The sequence below is a fragment of the Vipera berus genome (assembly GCF_964194415.1).
Source record: "Vipera berus genome assembly, chromosome: 1".
NCBI lineage: Eukaryota > Metazoa > Chordata > Lepidosauria > Squamata > Viperidae > Vipera > Vipera berus.
The window spans coordinates 351535365-351562709 of record NC_138202.1 but is presented as its reverse complement, the minus strand read 5'-3'; the positions used below and the strand labels follow the sequence as shown (position 1 = coordinate 351562709).

Sequence of the window (27345 nt, the reverse complement as noted above, 5' to 3'; positions counted from 1 at the left end):
CATCAATAAATAAATAAATAAATAAATAAAGTAGGACTGAGAAAAGTGGTAGAGAATTCCTGGAAGCCTGGCACTCAGACAAATTGGCCATCAATGGGTACACAGAGATAAACAACATCTGCATGCCATTCAAAAGAGACAACCAAAAAGCTAAAAGACCACACACCTCCTGGCCAGCAATCAACACCCAGATAAGCAGAGATTAACTCCAAGATTAATACAAGACCAACAATGAATAATACCTCAATCAAGGAAGTACCAACGATCTAACAGTAAATAACGGGTTAATCAAGAAACCGCCACCAAGACTACTCCCATCAACGCTGACAGGGCAAGCCACTGGTGTATACAAGGGGAGCAAATCCCTCTCCCTTCTAGCATTGATGGTGTTACCTAGTTTGGTAATGAAATGTCTGCAAGAAAATAATCTTAGAGAGCACCAAGGACCTCACAAGAACAAAAACCCCTGCTGTTCTTAACTTTTTGGCAGGAGTTTTGGTGTTCTCTCTTTCATCTGCGGAAACAGCTATACTGACATGTTTAAATATTTCATAATTTGAGGGATTTCCGGCCTTGTCCACTGATAAACTTCCTCTTTATGTCAGGCTAAGATCCTTTTGCAATATGTAAACCACCATACCATTTAAAGTGTTTTGCTGCAGTCTCACTTCCCTGATCTTCTAACACTAAAAGGTAATGCTATAAACAAGAGACTAAATATTGCAGGAGAAATCATAAAGGTAAGACAGACCTATACTTCTTTTCCTTAAAAAAAATCCTCAAAACGAAGAAAGGACAACAAACTAATATGAAAAAAAAAATAGGAATAGGCTGTATCTCAAAAAATGTTCATGCTTTACTCCTCTGAATAGCAATTTAACTGTCATGTGATTCCTGCCACATGTAAAATATATTAAAATAAGTTACTTTCTCAAAATTTCATACTGAAGTCGGTTTTGAGACTGGGACTTTCAATTGGTTAAATTCTAGTACCAGGATCCAAATTAGAGAATTAGATCTGCGATTAGATCTGTTTGTATGTAATGTTCAGTGCAAATAGGAGCATAAAAATGGATAGTAAGAAACTCATAATTTCTGAAGTCAGCCATCTCCCTTCAAATTTACAAATGCAATTTAATTTTTTTAATAAGACTAAGCAGAAATTCAATAGTTTCCATATGTGGTGTTCCTTTAGCTGCAAGTCACACCATTTATAGCAGAATTTTATACGTGTTTATTCAAAAGGGTGTCCCAAGTTCAGTTTCGGGAATGCCAGGATTAGTTGTTTTGAAAGGCAGGTCATTTGAACTGCAGAAAAAAAGACCCAGGCTTCTTCAGGTGTAGGTGGCTAACTAATATAAGTTTAAAAATAAAAATATAAACATAAATACATAAATATGATTTGACACATTTATGTGTGTGTGTGTGTGTGTATATATATATATATATATATATATATATATATATATATATATATATATATATATATATATATATATATATATATATATGTGTGTGTGTGTGTGTGTGTGTGTGTGTGTGTGTGTGTGTGTGTGTGTGTGTGTTTTCTGAGGTTTTCGCGGGTGTTTGTATGTGGATCTTTGGTCATTCGGGTTTTTCCCCGCGTAGAGTTGAAGGTGTAGGAGCAACGTTTCGACGGAATCCCATCCGTCATCCTCAGGCTGGTGGCTTCAGCTTCCTTCTTCTGGGAGAAGCATGTGGCATTTTTCTCATCACTACCACATGCTTCTCCCAGAAGAAGAAAGCTGAAGCCACCAGCCTGAGGATGACGGATGGGATTCCGTCGAAACGTTGCTCCTACACCTTCAACTTCAACTCTACGCGGGGAAAAACCCGAATGACCAAAGATCCATATATATATTGAATCTAAGCACTGGAGCCATCTCTTTTTAATCAAGCTCTGATGTGAGGCACTAATTGTTTTATACCTTTGCACCTGTTTGTTGTAAATGGCAAATTACCCAAGGCAAGAAAAAAAAGGTCTTGCTCTATTCTTATACTTATTTTGCACCCACGCAGGAGGGGAAAAGCCAACTTTCGTGCCTAAAGTGGGACTAGAACTCACAATCTCCTGGTTTCTAGACCAGTTCCCTCACCACTAGATCAAGTTGCCTCTCAAAAGATCAATGTCCTTTTGTTCTTTTACTGAACAGGTACAAGATGGGGCTATGTCTGCTTATTTTTAATGTGGTCCCAAATTTGTAGAATAACACAGTTGCAAAGAACCTGAAACGTTGCCCTGATACCTCCAATTCTACATGGGAAAAAACCCGAATGACCAAAGATTACATGGAGAGAGGTTTTTCCACAGACTGGTGGGTGTGTGGTTCTGTGTGCTGCCTGCATCCTGCGGATGGGGCTTTGCTTGTTTGTGCGGACCGGTTACTGGCATGCTGCGGACCGGGACCGGTCCATGGACCGGGGGTTGGGGACCCCTGGTATGGAGTATATGCTTGGGTATGTTGCCCGTACAACCATTTTCACACCCCTACAAATGTAATTTTTTTTTCTGTAAAGCCTTCGTTTTTATTGCATTATATACATTTAAGGACATAGTCTCCTTAACTTATATTTCATACTGTACATTTTGTTTTATTGCTTTGGTCCCCAGGATGAAGGATGGCTAAAAATAAAATAAAAAAGGTGTCCATAAATAAATGTGTTGTACACTGAAATACATTTTTAAAACAGACAGCCTTAAAAGCAGCAAATAAGTTGAAGGTAAACTTTTGTTTCCTCAGACATTTATAAAATTCTGGCTGTTCTGTCATGTACAGTGGTACCTTGGTACTCAATGGCTTTGAAAGTCAGCAAATTTGGCACTTAGCACATTTTGATGAGAAAATTTTGCCCCGATACTTGTCGTTGGCTTGGTACGCAATGCACAAGGTAGAATTTGTTGGTGTCAGTTGGCTTGTGACTCTTTCCAGCCGAAACAAAGGGCAATGTGTTAGTTACGTGGTAGCTCTTGCTCTGTACACATCCCCTTGCAGTCTTATCTTAGCCGTGTGGTCATTTTGTGTATTTTTGTGCTGTTTTTTTCCTCATCAATACAGGTAAAGTTTTATTTTATTTAATCCAAGTATTTATTGATTTTTTAAGGTTTATTTCACATGTAAAGTAATGATATATAACCCTATCTTTTTATACATCGCCTTACAAAATAAGCATTGTTCTTTGGTTTGGGAACACATTAAAGTTATTTACATTATGCCTTATGGGAAAACTTTGGTACTCATTGTGCCTCTCGGAACCAATTAACAACAAGGACCGAGGTACTACTATATCACCCAGTACACTGGTTGGTTTATAAATATTTGTTGTTGCTAGGCCTTCAAAAGGCAAAATGTGGTGCTGGTATTAATTTCTACCTTTTATCTTCTTAATGCTACAAAAGAGGTCCCCAGAATTTCGACAATGGCGATCAAGCCCATCGTTCTAATTTTCATCTACGGACAACTGTGGTGGAACCACACCGCTGGAGAGGCAAAGGGGCCTGCAGGTGTGTCGCTCAACGCTGAATCCAACAACTTTCCATCTCAAGGAAGTCAATCAAAAGACCTTATCAAAGATGAACAGCAAACGTCTTCCGGTAAGCCCCAGCTTCCTACCACAACGAAAGAACCTAAACATGCAGATGAACATTTAATAGCCGCTGTGGTCATTGGGGCCACCTTGCTGCTCATGATCCTGATTATCGTTGCCATCTTCCTTTGGAGGCAACGGAAAAAGTCAAATTTACCTCTTCCTCACTGGGCAGGACGCTCCCCGTTTGCCGATGGAGACGTGCCTGACCTTACGGTAGATAAGGAACCCGTGCAAGGCATAAAGCGGATGTCCGTTCTCTCTCTTTTGCCATGGAAATTTAGCAAGGACACACAACTGCTGGAAAATGCAGAAGGGCAACTGTCTGAATCAAGGAAGACCTTGGACGCTCCACAGGGATCCGGTGAGGCAGGTACAGAGAGCGAGTCAAGCCACACTGCCACAGCAACCTTGGATTCTTCAACCAGCAACCAAACCCAGATTTCCGAGGAACCAAACAACTTAACCGACATTTCACTCCAGCCTGAGAGCCCAAGGCTACAAGATCCTCCTTTGTCCAGCTGGCCCAGTGGAGTCAATGGGGATATTTTTACTCCTGAATCCGGTCCCATGGAACAACATGTAGAGATCCAGGGCTCTCTATCACCTGATCTGTCCCAACAAAATGTTGATGAAACACTGTTACTTCCTCCACCACCAGAAGACTTTTTGTGTAACTGATTTTTATAGATATTGCAGCAAACACTGATTCCTTCTGGGTTGTTTTTTTTTAAAAAAAACATACACCGAAACAAAATGGAAGAGGTTCATTTAGTTTCAACTTTTTATACGGGTAGTCCTCGACTTACAATTGGGACCAGAATTTCTGTTGCTAAAGAAAGTGGTTGCTAAATCAGTCGCGCCCTATTTGATGATCTTTTTTGTCCCACTGTTGTTAAGCAAATCACGGAAGTTCTCACATATCATAAAGTGAATTCAGCTTCTCCTATTGACTTTGCTTCTTGGAGGCCCACTGGGAAGGTCACAAATGGCAATCACGTGACCCTGGATCACCACAACCATGGTACGTACATGCCAGTTGCCAAGCAGCAGAAATTTTGACCATGAGACCCGTGGGGATGCAGACAGTCATAAATGCAAGGACTGGTTGTAAATCACTTTTTCCCAGTGCCGCTGTAATTTCCATCAGTCACTAAATGAATGGTTGTACGTTGAGGAATACTTCTACTTCCAAAAATGCTTTCAGGAAAACCCCTTAAGCAACATACGCTTCAGTCTCTAATATTCCAAAGTGAGCCTTACTTGCAAAGACAGACTTCAGAAACACCTGCCCTATGGATTTATGCTCCTAAATTCTTTCATTTGGAAAAGAATCATTTTTATGAGGTTTGTGGGGGGGGGGTTTAGCTTTTATCACCCTGGAATACTTCTAATCTGGCGTGAACTTTTCTAATAAAACACCTGCACTTAATGTGACCATTTAGTGCTTTTAAATAATCACTCAGCAGTGTGGAGGATTGACATTGATTGGTGCCTGCAGTTTGAAGTTGACCCTTTCAAGAAAGTTTCTCTTTTGAAATTACACCACAACCGTATGGAAATTTCTGCACAGCTTCTGACTTAATTGTCATTCTGAATTTCATAATTCTTTCCCTTCCCTTATCACCCTTAGACCAGCGGCTCCCATTCTTGTCTATACCCCGCACCCCTAGAACGCTTCTGATATATTCTTACAAAAGTTCAAAATAATGGCAATGAATTATCCATATACACTATAAATTTTTTTTTTTAAAAACCAAGTTTTTGTACCACCTGGAATATCGTCTCGTAACCCCCCCCCCAGTTGGGAACCCCTGCCGTAGACCTTCAGCTGCATGCTGTTTATCCGCAAAGTTATCAAGAATTTATTCCTTCCTAGTTTACATTTTGCTTGAAAGCCTATTTATATATCTTATCTGAAAAGCTGTGCCATTTTTTATCAAAAAGCACTTGACCATAAACTGAACTATTCCCGGTTTCCAAATTCTTATACATTTGCCGACTGTGATATGTTATGTTCTATTATTCACATTAACTGGAAGTGATAAGAATACTTGTTGTCTTCATCTTTAGTGTGGGCTGGGCTCACAGGTTGCAGGAAACTATGTATTTGTGCAATTAAATTTCTACTCATAGAGAAGCATGACAATTGTCCTAAGTTATTAATCAAAGAGGATCAGATTAGTAACTTTCAAGAGATCAGGGTTTCTTTTACTACCAAAAGAACCACAGCTTTATTCTCTCACAAGGACAATTATTCGTAGATGCACTTCAAGAAAGATTTTAGTCCAGTTGTCACAAAGCATTACAAACCTTAAGCCAGCTTTCCTTAAGTTTGCTGGCAAATTGTATGAATTGTCATCCCAAAATATTTCAAATATATGAAGAACCATAAAGAGATTTCCCCTTAATGTTGTTAAACTTCAACAAATATTTGCAATTATTTGGAACTAGCCTGAGAAGAATTTTGTTTGGGAGAGTTTTTACTAAAGGAATACTACAGGTGATCAGAAGCAAAATTTGGCAAGTCTGGCCTTAAGTCAGACATGAGATACAAAGACCACATTTTTGTCTTCAGTGGGTCACTTGAGAAATCCATGAATAAGACAAGAAAGAAAATAGTATGTTTGTTGCTACAGACAAATTTATACAATAAAATGAATAAGCCTGAATGATTAAATGTTTTTGTGGAAACACAGAGTTGAAAGTTGGTGGCTGAATGAGATAAGAGGGGAATATGATGGAAGGAAACCCAGTGTGAGAATAAATAGCATATTTGGTTCAACACTGAGCAGAGGGCAAGACAAAACTGGGTGATATTCCCTTGCTTCTTTAATGCACTTATCAAGAATGTTTTTGTTGTCATTAGAAATACTTTGGACAGAGAAATGAAAACTCAGTACAGATAAATCCTGTGTTCTTGGAACAACTGCTAGTGATATTTAAAATAACAATGAATAGATGAACCTGTTTAGTTAGGACAGGAAAATGGATGGGGAAATATTAAGACAGGCAAATACTGGTAAAAAGACACAGGTAGTCCTCGACTTACAACCACAATTGAGCCCAAAAATTTCTGTTGCTAGGTGAGACATTTGTTAAGTGAGTTTTGCTGCTTTTTATAACCGTTCTTCCCACAGTTGTGACGTGAATCACTGCAGTTGTTAGTAACACGGCTGCTAAGTGAATCTGGCTTCCCCATCGACTCTGCTTGTCAGAAGATCACCAAAGGTGATCACATGACCCCAGGACACTGCAACCGTCATAAATGTGAGTCAGCTGCCAAACATCTGAATTTTGACCACCTGACCATGAGGATGCTGTAATGTTCGTGTGAAAAACAGTCGTGAGACACTTTTTTCAGTGCTGTTGTAACTTCGACCGGTCACTAAACTGTTGTAAGTCGAAGACTACCTGTAATTGTAAGTGGTCAGTTGTAAGCAAGGATTGACAAGAAATTAAAATGCCTTGTTTAAGAGCCTGCTTTTTGCCATTCTGCTTTAAAGTATGGGTTAGTTAGGTTTAAAAAAAAACCTAAACTTTTTTGCAATGGGAATGGGACTCTTAAGTGCACACAAGAAAAAAGAAGCAAATATTGTCTAGAATAAAGAAGAGAGTAGACAGTCACTTGTCTGAGATGGTATAGGTTCTCCTGCTTGAGCAAGAGGCTGGACTAGAAGACCTCCAAGGCCCCTTCCAGCTCTATTCTATTCTATTCTATTCTATTCTATTCTATTCTATTCTATTCTATTCTATTCTATTCTATTCTATTCTATTCTATTATTCTATTCTATTCTATTCTATTCTATTCTATTCTATTCTATTCTATTCTATTCTATTCTATTCTATTCTAAATGCGGACTGACTATAGCAGTGAGTAAAGTATCATATTGGGATGTTTTGGAAAAAGAATAAATGAGGATTCAATCACGAAATAAGTGAACGTATGAAAGAAGAGTAAATAAGTTGAGAGGAAGGACAAAATGAGAAAGTAGCAGTTGAGTGGCATTAAGAAAGTCCTCATTTTTTTCCTCTCTGATGCCTTGAATTATTATTATTCAGCATTATTGAAATGTTATTCCTTACACTTTTTCTGTACTCTGTATGATAACCCTGCTTATTTTGAAAGGGAACAGCTTGATGAAGTATGCATATATGCAAAAAAAGAGAGGTTTAAACAGGAAACAAGTGTGTCAAGACCTGGAGAGAAGTATGAATTATGTGTCACATCACAGAATGCTGCAGTGGAATATCAGGTCATCTACGGATCAGTCAAAATGAAGTGCCAGTGGGCCCTACAGTGGAAATAATCCCAAACATAGAAGGGAGCGAAGAACAAAAAATGCAATGGGATCTGAAACAGAGCTAGGAAATACTCTGATGTTACTACTGTAAGTTGAAATAATTGGCCATGGAGGAATGGGTTAAAATTCCTACATAAAGATGTGAAAGACCGATAAATGAGAAGAAGCACTTGGTTGCAGTTATTGCAACTATAGTAAAGGCAGTACAAGCAGTTACTGAATCTAAGGAGGCAATTACTGTTTCACAGTGGTATGTCCCAGGCTGCATAATTTTGTAAAGAAATGTATGAAATAAGCAACTGTATGCTGGTGGTACTTGTTTATTCAGACTTCCTTTTTCGTATCAACAGGACCCCTATAAATCTCTAATAACATTTGGAGATAGATTGGGGGGGGGGAAATGAGAGAAAATGGGAAAAGGGGCAGTTACTTTTTCATAAAACTGTACATTAGAGCAGGGATCCCCAACCCCCGGTCTGTGGACCGGCACTGGTCCGGAGCATGCCAACAAGGGGCTGCACAAACAAGCAAAGCTCCATCCTCGGGATGCAGGCAGTATTCAAAACCACACCCCCTCCAGTCCGCAAAAAAAACTTTCTCCATGGAACCGGTCCCTGGTGCCCAAAAGGTTGGGGACCCCTGCACTAGAGTTCCTATTGCTGCAGGTGAAGAGCGAGACTCAACCTCTCATGCTATTTAACTCAGCTTAGTTTTCCAGGGAGTCTAACCCCTACATCAAACCTCTGCACGGGTTTTAGAGAAGTAAGCCTTCCTTATTTTTAAAAGCATTTTCCTGTTTGAAATGATTCATCTGGCTTGATTAAATAATGCTTGTATAATTTTCTTGTTTTTACTTAACTACGATTTCCCCCAGAGTTTATAAATATCTTGTATCATGGGACTTCACTTTGTCAAAGTAATTTTATGGTGACTTCAGATGTAACTACATAGCTGTACTGCTAATAAACTTCATCTGTATCATGTCTGCTGTTAATCTGCACATTTCCAATTGTTAAGTAATGGAAATAACCAGATAGGAAAGCTATTTCCTGATAGAAAAAAATATCTGATTTACTTTGTCCTTCAGGGAATTCATGCGTTTGAGTAAATATATGAATCCAAACAGATTCTCATAAAATATTCCATACTTGCTTCAGACACACTGAGTTGATACTGAACACAATTCTTAAGTTAACACATTGCAGTAAATAATTCTTTATTTACTGAATGAACTGCAATTGGCTGGGTTCACACAACACTCTAAGGTAAAATCAAACAAAGCATATTACAGGGCACTGTGATATATGAAGAGAGAGAAAGAGAATGAGTATGAGAATAAACAATATATAGAGTTCATTTGTTCACATAACATGAAAAATATAACGTGCTATAACACATGATCTGCTTAACTATGATTTACTGGATTAGCAGTAAACCCCAGTTTACAAATCACTCTTCCATAAAAATCATACATGCTAATCCTCAAACAAGTAAGCCACCTTATGGTTTATCTATTGTGTGAATCCAGTTAAGGTCTCTATAATTTCATCCATAAAATGGGGTTAGAGCAAAGACTACTTGATTACTCGGATCACAAGGTGAGTTCGTGAGGAATTACATTTAATTAAATGCTCAATTAATTAAAATTGAAGGTTGAAATACTAATGACAGGGAAAAAGGCAGAACTGTGTTTACAACTGAGCCAAACCACCAGCCCTACTACATGCAAGAATACACAATTATGTGTTGATCCAGATACACCTGTTAGCTATACAAAAACTGGTGTTTATTCTTCTTAAAGGACTTGCAAAACAGGAAATTGGCATTTCAAATGGGGCCAATTTCTTGTCAAATATGCAAACAACGTGCAACTTACTTTCCTTCCACCCAACAATCATTGTAGTTGTTCGTGTTGTCCACATATTCACACAGAAACTGGAACTGTGAGTGCTGCAATGATCCTACAACCATAGAAAAGTTCCTCTTGGTCTGTTTTTGCCGGTGTCATATGCGCCCTCCGACTGTCCTCTTCCCAGAGGACAGGTGACGAGAAATGCAGGTGACAAGAAATAGAAACCCCAACTAGGGTACAGGTAGTGGTACAATTATGACTACAATTAAGTCCAAAATTTATGTTGCTAAGCGAGATAGTTGTTAAGTGAGTTTTGCCCAATTTTATGACCTTTCTTGCCACAGTTGTTAAGTGAATCCCTGCAATTGCTAAATTACTAACACAGTTGTTCGGTGAAACGGGCTCCCCCCCTTGACTTTGTCAGAAGGCCGCAGGGATCACATGACCCCGGGATCACATGACCCCGGGATCACATGCAACCGTCACAATTATAAGCCAGTGGCCAAGTCTCCGAATTTTGATCACAGAACTACAAGCATGCTGTAACAGCCAAGTGACAAATGGTCATAAGTCACATTTTTCAGTGCCACTGTAACTTCATTCACTGAACAAACTGTTGTAAGTCAAAGATTACCTGTCAATGGACTGAGGAAATGCATATTCTTTTGAGGGGTGAAGTCAGAGCTCCATCACATGTGTAATGTGGGGGGGGGGGAAATCCCTTGGTTTGACCCTGACATTTCAATACTAGAAGACGACTTTCTTTATTTAAAATAGTCACTGATCATTGTAATCAAATCTATACCTGGCAGTTCATCATCCAGTAAAATGCAGATAAAGATAGTCCTCAATTTAGGACCACAATTGGAACCAGAATTTCGGTTGCTTTTCAGCAGTTACTGAGTCACACCCAATTTAGGACCGTTTTTGTCACAGTTGTTATATGAATCATGCAGACATTAAGTAAATCTGCCTTCCCCCACTGACTTTGCTTATTGGAAGCTGACTGGGAAAGTCACAAATGGTGATCATGTGACCCTGGGGTGCCGAAACCATCGTAAATACATGCTGGTTGCCAAGCACCTGAATTTAGACCACATGAATGTGGGGATGCTGAGATGGTCCTAAGTGCCAGGGCGACTGTCTTTTTCCCCCCAGTGCTGTTATAACTTTGAATGGTTGCTAAACGAACAGTTGTAAGTTGAGGACTACCAGTATACCACAAGACAGAAATGAAAACATTCATCAGCGAAGACAACCAACAGAAACCTCCTTCTTGGGCTTGAGAGATCTAGTGCAGCAGCATCAGTGCTGCTTTATGCAACAAAGGCTGCACCTCTGCCTTGCACCAACGTGACTGCAGCACGGATTGCTCCACTTCTAGGCAACCCTCAATATTCAATCCTATTCTTGTCCCAAATGGCTCTCCCTGATTCCATCACATTTGCCATTGTTCCTTTTGTCAAGCTCAGTTCCCACAAGAGTGGCGTGAGGGTTTTTTTTATTATTTATTTTTTTTGGGAGGGGAAAGAGTATTTAAGCATTTTAAAATATTTTTTTGCATACTTGCAAATCTCTGCTTTGTCTATCTCCCCACCTCACCCAGTGCATACATGATGTCTGCTTGTTTATGCAGCCAAATTAAGGTTCCTGTGGCTTGAGTATCAGAAATAGAGGGGATTACACTGTGCTGGATCTTCAGTTTCTCAAAAGGAATTTATTTATTTATTTTTGAACCAGAAGCCACGCCATTTCTGCTACCTGGGTGCAAACTAAAAAAGCATTACGGAGGATTGCAATGCAAGTGGATAATTATTGACGCAGTGTCTGCCAGAAAAGAGCCCAGCAATGCAGAAGCCAGTAGTAGCCAAAAACTGTAAAATAAGTAGTAGCTTCAATGCTGCAAAGTACATAAAAGACCAGAGACTTAAATAGATAAAACTAAATATGTTCTTGGACCAAGAAAGATTGTCCCAGTTTAATCAGAGAACTGTCCATAATACGGACTAGGCCCTAACCCAAGAAGCAAGTTGGAAGCACACCATTAAAAGTGAGGCTGCAATCATCTGTAGCTGAGCAAAGACGAAGGAATTAACATTAGTATAAAAATGGGTGCACGTAGTCCTCGACGTACAACCACAATTGAGCCCCAAACTTCTGTTGCTAAGCGAAACATTTGCTAAGTCAATTTTGTCCCATTTTACAACCTTTCTTGCCACCGCTGTTAAGCAAACCGCTGCAATTGTGAAGTTAGTAACACGGTTGCTAACGTGAGTGAATCTGGCCTCCCTATTGACTTTGCTTATAAGGAGGCTGCAAAATTTTATCACATGACTCCGGAGACATGGGAACCGTCATAAGTAGGAGTCAGTGGCCAAGCAATCAAACTTTGATCACTTTGATCACTTTGATCACGTGACCACGGGAATGCTGAAACGGTCATAAGGGTGGAAAATGGTCACAAGTCGTTTTTTTTTCCAGTGGCGTTGTAACTTTGAATGGTCGCCAAGTGAACTGCTGTAAGTCAAGGACTACCTATATCTCTAAACAGGACCAAGTTATATTAAAGAAGGCGCCCATTTTCAGGGCTCTAGTTAAGATGATGTAATCTTTGGCGCAATGGTTCAAGGTGAACACGTGTCCTTAGCAAGATGTTTAGTACTAGTTCAATTTTTTACTATATTGACAATTTATGAAGGATGATGCAGGAGGAGGAGGAGGATTATCACAGATAATCTATGGGAGGTTTGGAATCTAATGGGTGTTGGACTGCAGCGAATCCAAGCTGATCTCATCCACAGGGCAGGCCTAGATCAGCATGGGGACATAACGCCTCCCATTCAGTATCTGATTGCTGAATCCTGCTTCAAAAAACCTCAAGAGAATTGCCTCTAAGGATGAAACCGCAGCACTGGAAATGATTACTCCAATTATATTACCCACCCAAATGTGTCCGGCATTTATACCTATGTCGATATTTTTCCACTTATTAAACTTAGGACCTTTCATCTTGGTTTGCAATACAGGAATCAATTTGATACGCTCTTGTCATCCCCAACTGAAAGATTCCTTCAAACCTTACCCTGGCAAGTGCCTGCAACAATCTCAGGTTATTATTTATGGTAGCCAAACACAAAGCACAAGCAATACCCTAGCAAATACCAATGACATAACTCCTAACCAAAATAACTGAGATAAACTCCACTGCAGGAATCATCAACTTTTTCAGGCCACAAATAAACACATTTAAAGAAAAAAGAGAGAATGCAAGATTTCAGCTGCTTTTAAACATATCATAGATTTGTAAGATTGAAAGAAACCATGGAGATCTTCTAGCCTAACCAACTGCCCAGGGCAAAATCCTCAGACTATACTATACAAATAGCTGTCGAATTTGGCTTGAAAACCTCGTGTTGGAGGACCCATGACTTCAGGCTGTTCCACTGCTTAACAGCTCTCACAATGAGGAAATTCCTCCTTATTCTAAGTTTGGACCTCTATGTGTAAAGCTTCCACCTCGGTTCTTGTCCTACCTTGAAACCCTACAGAGAATAATTGATCTCCTCTTCCCCAGGAAAGCCCTACAAGTATTGGAACATGGCTACCATGTCTCTCCTTGGCCTTCTCTACTTTAAATGTACCCAGCCCTTTTAACTAATCTCCGTAAGATTTGGTCTTCAAGTCCCTCCCTATCTTCATTATTCTTCTTTGCACTTTTTCCAGGTTCTCAATGTCTCTCTGGTATTGTTATGGTCAGAACAGTGCGTGTGCGTGTTTAAATGCTCCATATTTATTTATTTATTTATTTACAAAAAAGTTGGGGCAATGCAGGGCGCGACTGATTTAGCTTGTATATTCAGAAATAATCTCTCTCTCTTTCTCTCTCTCTCTGAATGTTAGGGAGGTCTCATTTCCTATAGGCTTCCCAAAAAGCAGAATTCTGAATTAGATGGACCCCTTCAATCCAATCTAAACATTATATAATCCTGTTCTGATGAGAGTGTCAGTGTGCCTAGTGCAGGGGTAGGCAACCTTGGCTCTTTTATGATTCGTGGACTTCAACTCCCAGAATTCCTGAGCCAGCCACACTGAGGAGAAAGGGAGAGGTTTCCATGCTGAACCATGCTGGCTCAGGAATTCTGGGAGTTGAAGTCCACGAGTCATAAAAGAGCCAAGGTTGCCTACCCCTAAATCTCACTCGACATACAACAGTTAATTTTAATGACCATTCAAAGTTACAACAGCACTGAAAAAAATGACCATTTTTCACATTTACAACCGCTGCAGCATCCCCATGGTCACATGATCAAAATTCAAACACTTGGGAACTGACTCACAATTATGACGGTTGCAGTGTCCCGGGGTCATGTGATTCCCTTTTGCAACCTTTTGACAAGCAAAGTCATTGGAAAAGCCAGATTCACTTAACAACCATGTTACTAATTTAACAACTGCAGTGATTCCCTTTACAACTGTGGAAAGAACGGCTATAAAATGGGGTAAAACTCACTTAGCAACAAAACTTTGGCACTCAATTGTGATCGTAAGTCGAGGACTACCTGTAGGTAGAATGCAAGTACACTGATAGGATGAAGGAAAATTGGGCTCAAGATAGGTTTAAGATTCAGATGGATCTTGACAGACTTGAACTGGGCCCTTTTTAACAAAATGACATTCAGTAGAGAGAAAAGTAAGGGTTTACACTCAGGCAACAAAAACCAAATGTACAAGTACAGATTAGGTGAAATTTGGCTCAATAGCAGTAACTGTGAGAGGGATCTTGGAATGCTAGGGGATAGTCATTTAAATATGAGCCAGTAAAAGGTAAAGGTAAAGGTTCCCCCGCACATGCGTGCTAGTCGTTTCCAACTCTAGGGGCCGGTGCTCATCTCTTTTTCAAAGCCGAAGAGCCAGCGCTTGTCCGAGGACGTCTCTGTGGTCATGTGGCTGGCATGACTAGACGCCAAAGGCGCACGGAACGCTGTTACCTTCCCACCATAGTGGTCCCTATTTTTCTACTTGCTTTTTTTACGTGCTTTCGAACTGCTAGGTTGGCAAAAGCTGGAACGAGTAACAGGCGCTCACTCTGCTACACAGGCACTCGGGATTCGACCCGCCAAACTGCCAACCATCTGATCGACAAGCTCAGCGTCCTAACCCACTGAGCCACCGCTTCCCTTATGAGCCAGTAGTATGCTGCAGTTGTCAAAAAAGCCAATGCAATCCTAGGCTGTTTTAACAGAGGGATAGAATCAAGATCGTGTGAAGTGTTAGTACTCCTTGATAATGACTTGGTAAGACCACACTTGGAATACTGCATCCAGTTTTGATCACCACAATATAAAAAGATGTTGAGACTCTGGAAAGAGGGCAGAGAAGAGCAACAAAGTTGATTAAGGGGCCAGAGGCTAAAACATATGAAGAACAGTTGCAGGAATTGAGTATGTCTAGTCTAGTGAAAAGAAGGACTAGGGGTGACATGATAGTAGTCTTCCAATATTTGAGGGGCTGCCATAAAAAAGAGGGGGTCAACCTATTCTCCAAAGCACTTGAAGGCAGTACAAGAAATAATGAATGGAAACTAATCAAGGAGAGAAGCAACCTAGAACTAAGGAGAAATTTCCTAACAGTGAGAACAATTAACCAGTGGAATGGCTTGCTTTCAGAAGTTGTGGGTGCTCCATAACTGGAAGGTATTAAAAAAAGACTAGACAGCCATTTGTCTGAAATGGTATGAGTTATCCTGCTGGAGCAGGATGTTGGACTAGAAGACCTCCAAGGTCCCTTCCAACTCTGTTATTCTGTTCTGGGACTAGGCACTGAGGTTTAACTTTGCAGTCTAAGCCATGATTAGACTTCTGCATCACCGCATGTCAGGGATGTATGAGTCTGTCCTTCTCAGACAGTTGCATAGCTGCTGCATAGCATTTTATTATTTGAATATGCCTTTCCTTTTGCCCACCTCCCAACAGGAAGCCGGACCAATCACTCAACATACAGGACACCACAATGCTTAGCTGAGATTGCGGGTGTGTGTGTGTGTATCACAGCCCGTCAGCAGCCATCTGCAACCTACGCTTCCCCATCAACCACTTCACAACGTGAGTATGCGTCAATGCCTATGCACAGTTGCAGACAAGTCTAAATCCAGCTTCAGCCTTAGTTCTAAACAGATTTCCAAACTTTGGCCATTCCCAGATATATGGACTTCAAGTCCCAGAATTCAACAGTCAGTATGGCTAGTGAATGAACATTCTGGGAGCCAAAGTCTGCCTACTTGGAAATAAGCAAGGTTGGGAAAAACTTATCTATGTCCTTAGGCTCTACTCATACAAGTAGTCTTTGTTGGAAGGAACACATTATTTTTGGACCATGGAAGAGGACATTAATAACGGAAAAAAATTGTCTAGAAAGACTATACTGAGAAAAAGAGAGGAGCTGAAGTCTACATTAAACTAGAAGAGATATTTAAACCTCTTCACAGAAGGAAAAAACAAAACCACTGTTGGCTATGATAGTAAAATTTAGCCTTAATCTAGATTAAAGCTATCATCAAGTTTAGTTACCCCGCACTCAGTGGCACAGTTTGGTCAAAATGAGCCAAAAATGCAAAGCATGCTAAAAATATTTGTTGTTGTTGTTGTTAGCTGCGAAGTCGTGTCCGACCCATCGCGACCCTATGGACAACATTCCTCCAGGCCTTCCTGTCCTCTACCATCTTCTGGAGTCCATTTAAGCTCACGCCTACTGCTTCAGTGACTCCATCCAGCCACCTCATTCTCTGTCGTCCCCTTCTTCTATTGCCCTCGATCTTTCCCAGCATTAGGCTCTTCTCCAGTGAGTCCTTCCTTCTCATTAGGTGGCCAAAGTACTTGAGTTTTAGCTTCATGATCTGGCCTTCTAAAGAGCAGTCAGGATTGATCTCCTCTAGGACTGACCGGTTTGATCGCCTTGCGGTCCAAGGGACTCGCAGGAGTCTTCTCCAGCACCACAGTTCAAAGGCCTCAATTCTTTGGCGCTCAGCCTTTCTTATGGTCCAACTTTCACTGCCATACGTTGCAACTGGGAAGACCATAGCCTTGACTATACGCACTTTTGTTGACAGGGTGATGTCTCTGCTTTTTAGTGTGCTGTCTAGATTTGCCATGGCTTTCCTCCCCAGGAGCAAGCGTCTTTTAATTTCTTGGCTACAGTCCCCATCTGCAGTGATCTTGGAGCCCAGGAAAATAAAATCTGTCACTACCTCCATTTCTTCCCCATCTATTTGCCAGGAATTGAGAGGGCCAGATGCCATGATCTTGGTTTTCTTAATGTTAAGTTTCAACCCAAGTTTTGCACTCTCCTTCTTCACCTGCAACAAGAGGCTCTTTAGTTCTTCTTCACTTTCTGCCATTAGAGTGGTATCATCTGCGTATCTTAGGTTGTTGATATTTCTTCCGGCAATCTTAATTCCAACTTTTGATTCATCTAGCCCTGCCTTTCTCATGATGTGCTCTGCATATAAGTTAAATAGGCAGGGCGACAGTATACAGCCTTGCCGGACTCCTTTCCCAATTTTGAACCAATCAGTGGTTCCGTGTCCAGTTCTCACTGTTGCTTCTTGACCCGCATATAGGTTTCTCAAGAGACAAATAAGATGGTCTGGTACTCCCATCTCTTTAAGAACTTGCCACAGTTTGTTATGATCCACACAATCAAAGGCTTTAGCATAGTCAATGAAGCAGAAGTAGATGTTTTTCTGGAACTCCCTAGCTTTCTCCATGATCCAGCGTATGTTGGCAATTTGATCTCTAGTTCCTCTGCCTCTTCGAAATCCTGCCTGCACTTCTGGTAGTTCTCGATCCACATACTGCTGAAGTCTAGCTTGTAGGATTTTAAGCATGACTTTGCTAGCATGAGAAATGAGTGCAATGGTGCGATAGTTTGAACATTCTTTGGCACTGCCTTTCTTTGGAATTGGAATGTAAACTGATCTTTTCCAATCCTGTGGCCATTGTTGAGTTTTCCAAATTTGCTGGCAAATTGAGTGTAGCACTTTTACTGCATTGTCTTTTAAGATTTTGAATAGCTCAGCTGGAATACTGTCACTTCCACTAGCTTTGTTGTTGCTCAGCTTTTCTAAGGCCCACTTCACTTCACATTCTAGGATGTCTGGCTCGAGGTCAGTGACCACCTCATTGTGATTATCAGGGACGTTAAGCTCATTCTTGTATAGTTCTTCTGTGTAATTTTGCCACCTCTTCTTAATCTCTTCTGCCTCTGTTAGGTCCCTGCCATTTTGGTCCTTTATCATGCCCATTTTTGCATTAAACGTTCCCTTCATTTCTCCAATTTTCTTGAAAAGATCTCTGGTCCTCCCTATTCTATTATTTTCTTCTATTTCTTTGCACTGTTCATTTAAGAAGGCATTCTTATCTCTTCTAGCTATTCTCTGGAATTCTGCATTCAACTGGGTGTATCTTTCTTTTTCTCCCTTGCCTTTCGCTTCCCTCCTTTCCTCAGCTATTTGCAAAGCTTCCTCAGACAGCCATTTTGCTTTCTTGCATTTCTTTTTCTTTGGGATGGTTTTGGTTGCTACCTGTTGTACAATGTCGCGAACCTCTGTCCATAGTTCTTCAGGCACTCTGTCTATCAGATCTAATTCCTTAAATCTATTTGTCACCTCTACTGTATATTCAACAGGGATATGATTTAATTCATACCTGAGTGGCCTAGTGCTTTTCCCTACTTTCTTCAGTTTAAGCCTAAACTTTGCAAGGAGAAGCTCATGGTCTGAGCCACAGTCAGCTCCTGGTCTTGTTTTTACTGACTGTATAGAGCTTCTCCATCTTTGGCTGCAGAGCATATAGTCAATCTGATTTCTGTGTTGACCATCTGGTGATGTCCATGTGTAGAGCCGTCTCTTGGGTTGTTGGAAAAGAGTGTTTGCTATGACCATTGTATTCTCTTGACAGAATTCTATCAGCCTGTGCCCTGCTTCATTTTGCACTCCAAGGCCAAACTTGCCTGTTATTCCAGTTATCTTTTGGCTTCCTACTTTAGCATTCCAATCCCCCATGATGATAAGAACATCATTTTTTGGTGTTAGTTCTATAAGGTGCTGTAGTGCTTCATAGAACTGGTCAATTTCATCCTCTTCAGCACTGGTGGTTGGGGCATAGACCTGGACTACTGTGATATTGAATGGTTTGCCTTGGATTCGAACTGAGATCATTCTGTCATTTTGAGGATTGTATCCCAGTATTGCTTTTCCTACTCTTTTATTGACTATGAAGGCTACTCCATTTCTTCTGAAGGATTCTTGCCCACAGTAGTATACCTGATGGTCATCTGAATTAAATTCACCCATTCCTGTCCATTTTAGTTCGCTGATACCTAAGATGTCAATGTTCAGTCTTGTCATCTCTTTTTTGACCACGTCCAGTTTTCCTTGATTCATGGATCTTACATTCCAGGTTCCTATGGAGAAAAAATCTTTACAGCATCGGACTTTCCTTTCACCACCAGACATATCCACAGCTGAGCGTCCTTTCGGCTTTGGCCCAGTCGCTTCATTCTTTCTGGCGCTACTAGTACTAGCCCTCTGCTCTTCCTCAGTAGCATATTGGACACCTTCCGACCTGAGGGGCTCATCTTCCAGCGTCATATCGTTTTGCCTTTTGGTACTGTCCATAGGGTTTTCATGGCAAAGATACTGGAGTGGTTTGCCATTTCCTTCTCCAGTGGATCACGTTTTGTCAGAACTCTCTGCTATGACCTGTCCGTCTTGGGTGGCCCTGCACGGCATAGCTCATAGCTTCATTGAATTACGCAAGCCCCTTCGCCACGACAAGGCAGTAATCCATGAAGGAGCTAAAAATATAGTTAAGTACATATCATTATGGCAGTGTATTTTTAAAATATCTACAGAAATAGGATAAAGTAAGGAAATATAGCTGAAAAAATGAAGTTGTATTGGTTCTTTTTATGTACACATGGGCTTTCTAAAATCCCTATGCATCAATCACTAATTCTCAATTTGGCTAAATGTTATCATGTGTCATTAAAACTGCCTGCTTTGCTCAGGACAGCAAGTTTTAATAAACCGTTTCTTAAACCATGCTAGGGATTTTCTGATTTTTCAAATGAAAATGGAAGGGACAATGGGGGTTGAAAGGAATTAAGGCTGAGTGGTGATTCACATGAGCTTCTGAAAGAGAAGATGGGGCTGGACTAAGTGATCCTGGGATCCCACTACAGCCTTGTGAAATAATTTTTCATTTAAAACTGCCAGAGTCTTTTTTACTTTTTCTTTTATAGAGTTTCCATTTGGAAACATAGGATGATTTCAGAAAGACAAAATGCTTAAACACAAAGACAGAAGGAAAGAGCCAAAGACTGATGGAGCTTAAAGCCTAATTAAAAAAAAAAATAACCACACGTGCAGATAAAAAGGTGGAACGGGATGCAATTTGCACAAAGTACGCACGCTGCATTTTAACGCCCTGAGAGACATCCCAGAAGAAGAGCCAGAGAGGGGGAAGATAATATAAGAAGTTTAGAAACTTGGCTTTCCCCAAAAAAAGGGACTGCCCATTTCGTTGAGCATGCACCCCTTGCAATAAATTTGAGTCAGCGCTACAACAACAGCTCTGCAGTCTTCCGAAGGGAAGCTGATCAGGTGGTTGCAGAGCCCCTGGAAACGGCAGTACGATGCAGCTGAAGAGGCAAAGCACAACCCACAGACAAACTGTGGCTCGTCTGGAGAGCAAGCCGACCTTTTCATCTCAATCTTCCAGGCAAATGATGCACTAAGCCTACAGCAGAGAGAGTGGGGTAAGTTGCTTTGGCTGTTCTCTTGCCTCCTTTTATGACCCAATCCTCTTGCCAGAAAAACGAGGTGTATGTGCACTGGGGTGTATGTGCCTAAAGTAAAAAAATAAATAAAAATAAAAATAAAAATCGAGAGAGACAGAGAGACTGAGGGAAAATACTGGAGAAGCAAACTGTCGCCTAACTTGGCAGTTCCCTGCACCAGCAATCTGCTGCAGTGACAGCTACAAAATCTCCGCTTAAATCTTTGATTTGGTCCTGAAAATGTTTCTACCTTGTAAAAAAAAAGGGGGGGGGGAAATAGGGCTAGGGTAAGAACGGAGGAGAGAGGAAAGGCAGGCAGGGAAGCATGCCTTTAATATTCTCCGGATGCATTTTGAGAACGGTTGAGAATATTCTCAACAATTTCTGAGCATGCCTTAAATTGCTCCCGATGCATTTTGAAAGCATGGGGTGCTGTTTGCTCTTGCGTGCCTTATCTACGGCGTGGATAAGGGAGCCGCTTGTAACGACTGCTGGCATTTTAAGACCTGACGCTAGATCCAGCTCAGTCTGCCTGCCACCTTTGCACAGAAGCATCATTTTGTAGCAGAAAGAATATCCGACAGACAAACCGGGGATTCAGCTTGCTCTGGAGAGAAAGCAGACATTGTACAACACTTGGAAGAGCCTAGCAGTTTGGGAAGAATGCTACCATTAGTAGCTGTTGGAGGATGGGAGAGTGGAAGGGGAAGAAGGGGGGGGGGGAAAGATGAGATGGAAACAGATCGGGCTGTTTTGACAGACAGCAAGACAGGAGGTCGGAGAGCTTCCCTGGAAATAAGAATGTTTTTCTGCACCATTAAGGATGATGCCAAAGGGATACGCCAGGGGGTGCAGGTATGTCTGACTTTATTAAAATGTAACTTCACCGGCAAGGGTTAAGGGTGGGGTTTCCCCCCCCCAACGCCCCCCCAACCAGCCTTCTAAAATGTGTGATTAAACTGGGCATGTGTTACACGTTTGCTTCTAGGCAACAATGGAGAACTGGATCTTGAAGGCATCACTTGGCGTCTTGGTTCTTCTCGTCTTCATACCAGCCGTTCAGGGTATTTGTCCTTCTTTGTGTTCATGCTCAGGAAATGATAGAAACGTGGACTGTTCTGGCAGAAACCTGACCACGCTGCCATATGGACTTCAGGACAACATTACCCATTTGAATCTGTCACACAACCTCTTTGTGGATCTCAACCACCAGCTGACTCAATTTGCAAATTTGAGAACATTGGATCTTTCCCACAACTGGCTTCGGAGCCTCCCAGCTCAACTGCCCAGGTCCCTGTGGGAAATCTATGCCACGCACAATGGTATCAAGGTCCTCCAAAAGCTCGACACGGCTTACCAGTGGAATCTTAAAGTCCTCGATGTGTCAAGGAATATGGTGGAAAGGGCTGTACTTATTAACAACACAATGAGCAGTCTGGTGTTCCTCAACCTCAGTAGCAACAACCTTTGGACCGTCCCCACCAACATGCCCATCAATGTGGAGACAGTGGATCTATCCAACAACTTCTTGTCACAAATCCTTCCTGGCACCCTGAGGAGACTTACCCATCTTTCCCAACTTTATCTGCACAATAATAAGTTCACCTATATCCCTGACAACGCCTTTGACCAGCTTCTTCAGCTACAACTGATCACACTTTACAACAACCCTTGGGCATGTGAGGATAAAGAACCAGCCCTCTCTTATTTGCAGAATTGGACAGGAAAAACACCAGCCACAGTCTTTGGGCTGCCATGCCCGGAGGACGACACCGTGTCATGGGAAGGCTCCGGCCCATTCTCAGCTACTCCAGCCGTGACTCAGAACCACCTCTTGGTTAAAGCCATAAAGGCAGTGGATACAACTGACTCTGCAGAAGCAACTGAACAGAGTGAATTAGCGTATGAACAACAGTCCGGAATGACAGACATCGATGTAAACACCACTGCTGACCCGATAATAGCCTTCACGAGCCCCGGCAGGCCAATGGTTCCCTACCCAGAAAATCTCAGCACAGAGAACCTACGGAATTCGTTCGAAGTGGCCGCAGCCACGCACGTGGTCTACATCCAAGATACAACCTCTGTGAAGTCCAGCCCAAAAAGTCTGGCCGAAGTCCCCACAATTCCTATGACCTTGAGGATCACCAGCGGGGTGCCTACAAACTACCCAAAGAAACAACAAAGCACAACAATAAAGAAAGAAGAACACACTACAAAAATTAGCCCTCGCGCACCTTCTAAAGCAAATGTGCCCAGGGGGTATTTGTTCCCTACTGTAATGCTTGCTGTGGTGGCCCTGGCAACGGGCAGTGAATTTGTGTTTAAATGAATGAATTGCTTCATTATTCCATATTAATAACATGTTGGGGGGGAGAGAGAGAAATATTCCTGTTCAAAATGAATTACTGTAGATGCAAGAAGAAATGCCTGTTTTTAAAGATTCTGAAATATGACTGAAGAATATAATAACTTCTCTTGAATGGCAGGGCTGCAGAAAAATCACGTCTTGGTAACCAAGCTGCTACTTACTTAAATTATGTCTTACGGAATTAAGAAAATAAAAAAGGAAGAAAATTATACCCAGTAATACAATTGTTTTTATGAAATGTGTTATTTTGTATTTACATTTTTAATTTTCTTCACAAAGATATTTAAAAATGTCGGTATTTTCTGTATTGATTATGAATAGTTTTGTCATTAAACATCTCGAAACAAAAACATTCAAAGGCCTGTGTTATACATGTACTGGCAGAGTTGCCTGACAGAAAACCTTGGAATATATCAATGCTAATTCTTTATCAAAAATGCATAAAGGGGGGGGGAAGGAGGGGGAGGGATAAAAATATCTAAAACGCAACTACTTCTAACTATGATTTGTTGCCATAATTCTTACTAACATCCTAGAAGAGATGTGACATGAGGTTATTGGCCAGCTCCCATCAAGTAATGATTTAGTATTAATATCCAATCATTGTTTAAATAGGCCTGGGAGCCTGTAGTTCTTAAGATGTTGCTGAAAGAATTTACTTATTCATTAGAGTTTATACCGTATTTCTCTTTCATTCAGAGCTGAAGGTGGTTTACAAAGCACTCTCCTCTTATTTCCCCCACAACAATCTTGAAAGGTAGACTGGCCTGAGAATAAATGATTGGCTCAATGTTACCTACAGTTTCCATCCCTGGGTCTCTCCTGGCCCCAGCAAGGACCCTGACCGCTACTCACAGCAAACAGACCAATGGTTTAAGTATTTAACACCTAGCCCAGGGGTAGGCAACCTCGGCTTATTTATTTATTTATTTATTTATTTATTTATTTATTTATTTATTTATTTATTTATTTATTTATTTATTTATTTATTTATTTATTTAGTAAGTATACCGCCCTTCTCCCGAAGGACTCAGGGCGGTGAACAGGGCAATACATAATAAAAAACAAGATACAAAAATTAAAAAGTAATTATGACTCATGGACCTCAACTCCCAGAATTCCTGAGTCAGCTGAGTCAGCCCATACCTCTCTTAACGTCATAACCTTCCACGACATAGGTTGAAAGCCAATGTCACCCCATGCTCATTCAGCATCAAGTTGGAGAGAGCTGGACCTATTTTTATTTCTTTCATCCCATTTCTATCCGACGGTCAGCCCTGCGAGGCAGGCAAGGTCAAGCCCACAAGCATAACATGGATTCAAGTAATGCTCTTTACTGCTGTAGAGTAGAATAATAGAATCCTGCCAGACCATTTGAGTTTCTCTCTGCCCCTGCTTGGACTAAACAAAAATCCAGGGGTTATTTTTGAGTTTCTTTCATGTGCTTCCCTCTTTGTCACGCTGAGTAATATTTTCTGAAAGTTCCCCCTCCAGCAGTTTGCTCACTCCCTCCTCATTTCTAAGACCAGCTTTCCATTCTTTCACAGTACAGGAACCATTTTTCACTGATAAATGAACACAATGACTTAGTGCTCTGGAAACTAACAGGAAAGTTCAAAGCGAGCCAGGGTTGCATTTTTGAGGGCTTAGAACAGAGGTGGGGAACTGTGGCCCCCTTTATGACTTGTGGACTTCAACACCCAGAATTCCTGAGCCAGCCATGGAATTCTGGGAGTTGAAGTCCACGAGCCATAAAAGGGCCGTAATCCCCTTCCCTTGGCTTAGAACCACAAATCGAGATATATAAATATGCTTGCATTATTTAATCAGAGGAACAAGAAACTACTGTTTTTAGCTCGGGCTCTTATTTAATTCTTTTTTAATTTTTGTATTTTGTATTTTTATGTGCCCTGTTCACCGCCCTGAGTCCTTCGGGAGAAGGGCGGTATATAAAGATAATAAAGATAAAGATAAAGATAAACTATTTACATAGCTTTGGATGGACCCTGATTCCTGAAGGCGTCCATATTGCTTAATGGATGCCTTCAGAAAGTACAGCCTTGAATGATTACCCAAATCTCACATGTCCTTTGTTTAAGCATCATGCAGTTTCTATTCAGAAAGGAGGAAGGGGGGGGGGTTCATTATGAAACTCTAACAAAAGGGGGTGAGATAGAGGTGGAATTGCCATGAAGTTTCATGGAACGAGAACCTGTCTGGCTGGAAGGAGTCCAAGCCTTAGTATCTCCAGTTTGAAAAGGATCTGGGGAGCAAAGGATGGGAAACACCCTTCTCAGCAAAACCATCCTAGTGCGCTTCAGATACTGGAGTGTTATACGTATCAGCGGTGCTTTTTTTATAAAAGAAAAAGGTGCCGGAACTCACACACGTCATAGAACCCGCCTTGCCTACCCTACAAGGTTCCATCCAAAAAAGGTGCTGGAACTCCGTTCTGAGCCTTCTATGAGGAAAAAAAGCCCTGCGTATCAGTGCTATTGCTATGGCCACCACTCCCAAACTTCCTGGCCAGCAGAGATAATGGCCATACCAGGTGGGAAATCAGGGAAACTGCAATCTCAATGTTTGAGAAAGGTTTTTTTTGTTATTCCATTTATATCCCGCCCTTCTCCGAAGACTCAGGGCGGCTTACAAGCTTAGCAGTAGCCTTCATTCTATGTATATGCCTGCTTCTTAGGGCTTTCACACACACACACACACACACACACCCCCAAGCGGCATTATTACAAAGTCAGCTTAATTGCCCCCAACAATCTGGGTCCTCATTTTACCTACCTCGGAAGGATGGAAGGCTGAGTCAACCTTGAGCCTGGTGGGACTCGAACCTGCACTAATTGCAGGCAGCTGGTGTTACTTAAGGAGGCATTAGCCCACTGCTCCACCAAGGTTGGCATGAACCACACTGAATACTGCAATATAAGCTATCCCAGTGTTTTTCAAGCTTGGCAACTTGAAGAGATGGGGACTTCAACTCCCAGAATTCCCCAGCCAGCAAAATTGAAGAGTCTTGACATCCACATCTCTTTGCTGGCTGGGGAATTCTGGAAGTCCGTGTGTCTTAAAGCGGTCGTGGCTGAAAACACTGAGTCGCTGAATTAACAGAGAAGCTGCAGGAAGTTCCTACTTGGTGAATACATTGAGGATGCTGCTCCACAGAGCTATTATTATGGTTCTGCTCTCTTTTCATTACTACCCTAGTTGGCAAGGATGGGGGCTTCCCAGCAATGATCGCTGCAAAGAAATCCAAGCCCGTTTCCCTTTTGAAAGGCTGTGGACAGCAGATCCCTGACCAGAATGTAAAATTTCTGAGCTGGATGCAAAAGGTAGAAGGGCAGGATTGGCATAACAGCCTGACACGCGCCCTATTCCTCCTCTGCAACTTCCCCAACAGGTTACATTCTGCAGCAGCCATTTCCATGGTTACCCAAAGCAGAGAATTCAGAAAAGTAGGGCTGCTCCTCATTAGAAAACCATGCATTTATTTTCCCCACTGTGGATCAAGGAGAGTAGAATAGCAAAACAATGAAGGCAGGCGAATTAACAAGCTCGGCGCACTGTTGGAGAAAGACAGCATGGCAATTTTGTAAAGACTAGTCGCAATGGGGTCACTCAACCTTGGGCTGATCAAGATCGGACTGCTGGCAGTCGGCAGAGTTAGTCTGCCATTCTGCATTCAAACCACTGCACTACTATCAAACAGATAATATTACGCTCTCCTTCAGAGGACAAACTGGGAATCAGGGCTGGCAAAGCCATCATTTTAGTTTAACCCTCCACATTTTAAAATAAAAGCAAAAGCTTCTTATTGCAGATGAACCCCAATCCTTCCCCCAGAAGCACTTCCTACAGATCGTAGGAGCTGTGGTGGCACAGTGGTTAGAATGCTATATTGCAGGCTAAGCACATTGGTTTGTGCTTCTTAGATTGTAAGCCACCCTGAGTCTTCGGAGAAGGGCGGGATATAAATGGGATTAAAAAATAAAATAATTCACTGCTCACTGTCAGCAGTTCGATCCTGACTGGCTCAAGACTGGCTCAGCCTTCCTTCCTTCTGAGGTCGGTAAATGAGAACACAGATTGTTGGGGGCAATGTGCTGACTCTGTATCTGTAAACTGCGTAGAGAGGGCTGTAAAGCACTATGAAGCAGTATATAAGTCTAAGTACTATTCTATTGTGAGAGCAAAGTTGAATAAACATACACAAAACCCACAACTCTAGTGTTCCGTTCCTGGAAATCTAAAGGCCAACTGCTTCCCTGCCCAGTGTTGAAGTTATGTGCAGACAGCCCTCAACTTACAACTGTAATTGAGCCTGCAGTTGTGGTAGTAAGTTGTGACTGCTGAAAACAGGTCACCAC

General features: G+C 41.5%; 2 protein-coding genes across 2 annotated transcripts in view; one reads left to right on the top strand and one right to left on the bottom strand.

Moving 5' to 3' along the window:
- Nucleotides 1-27345, bottom strand: part of NF1 (neurofibromin 1) — a 239910-nt gene that overhangs the window by 79906 nt on the left and 132659 nt on the right. The gene's annotated exons all lie outside the window — the stretch shown is intronic.
- On the top strand, nt 21593-23579 carry OMG (oligodendrocyte myelin glycoprotein; the record flags this gene model as incomplete). Its single annotated transcript, XM_081315440.1, has 1 exon — nt 21593-23579. One exon carries the CDS (start codon nt 21593-21595, stop codon nt 22928-22930), a length of 1338 nt encoding a protein of 445 aa, XP_081171566.1. The 3' UTR covers nt 22931-23579.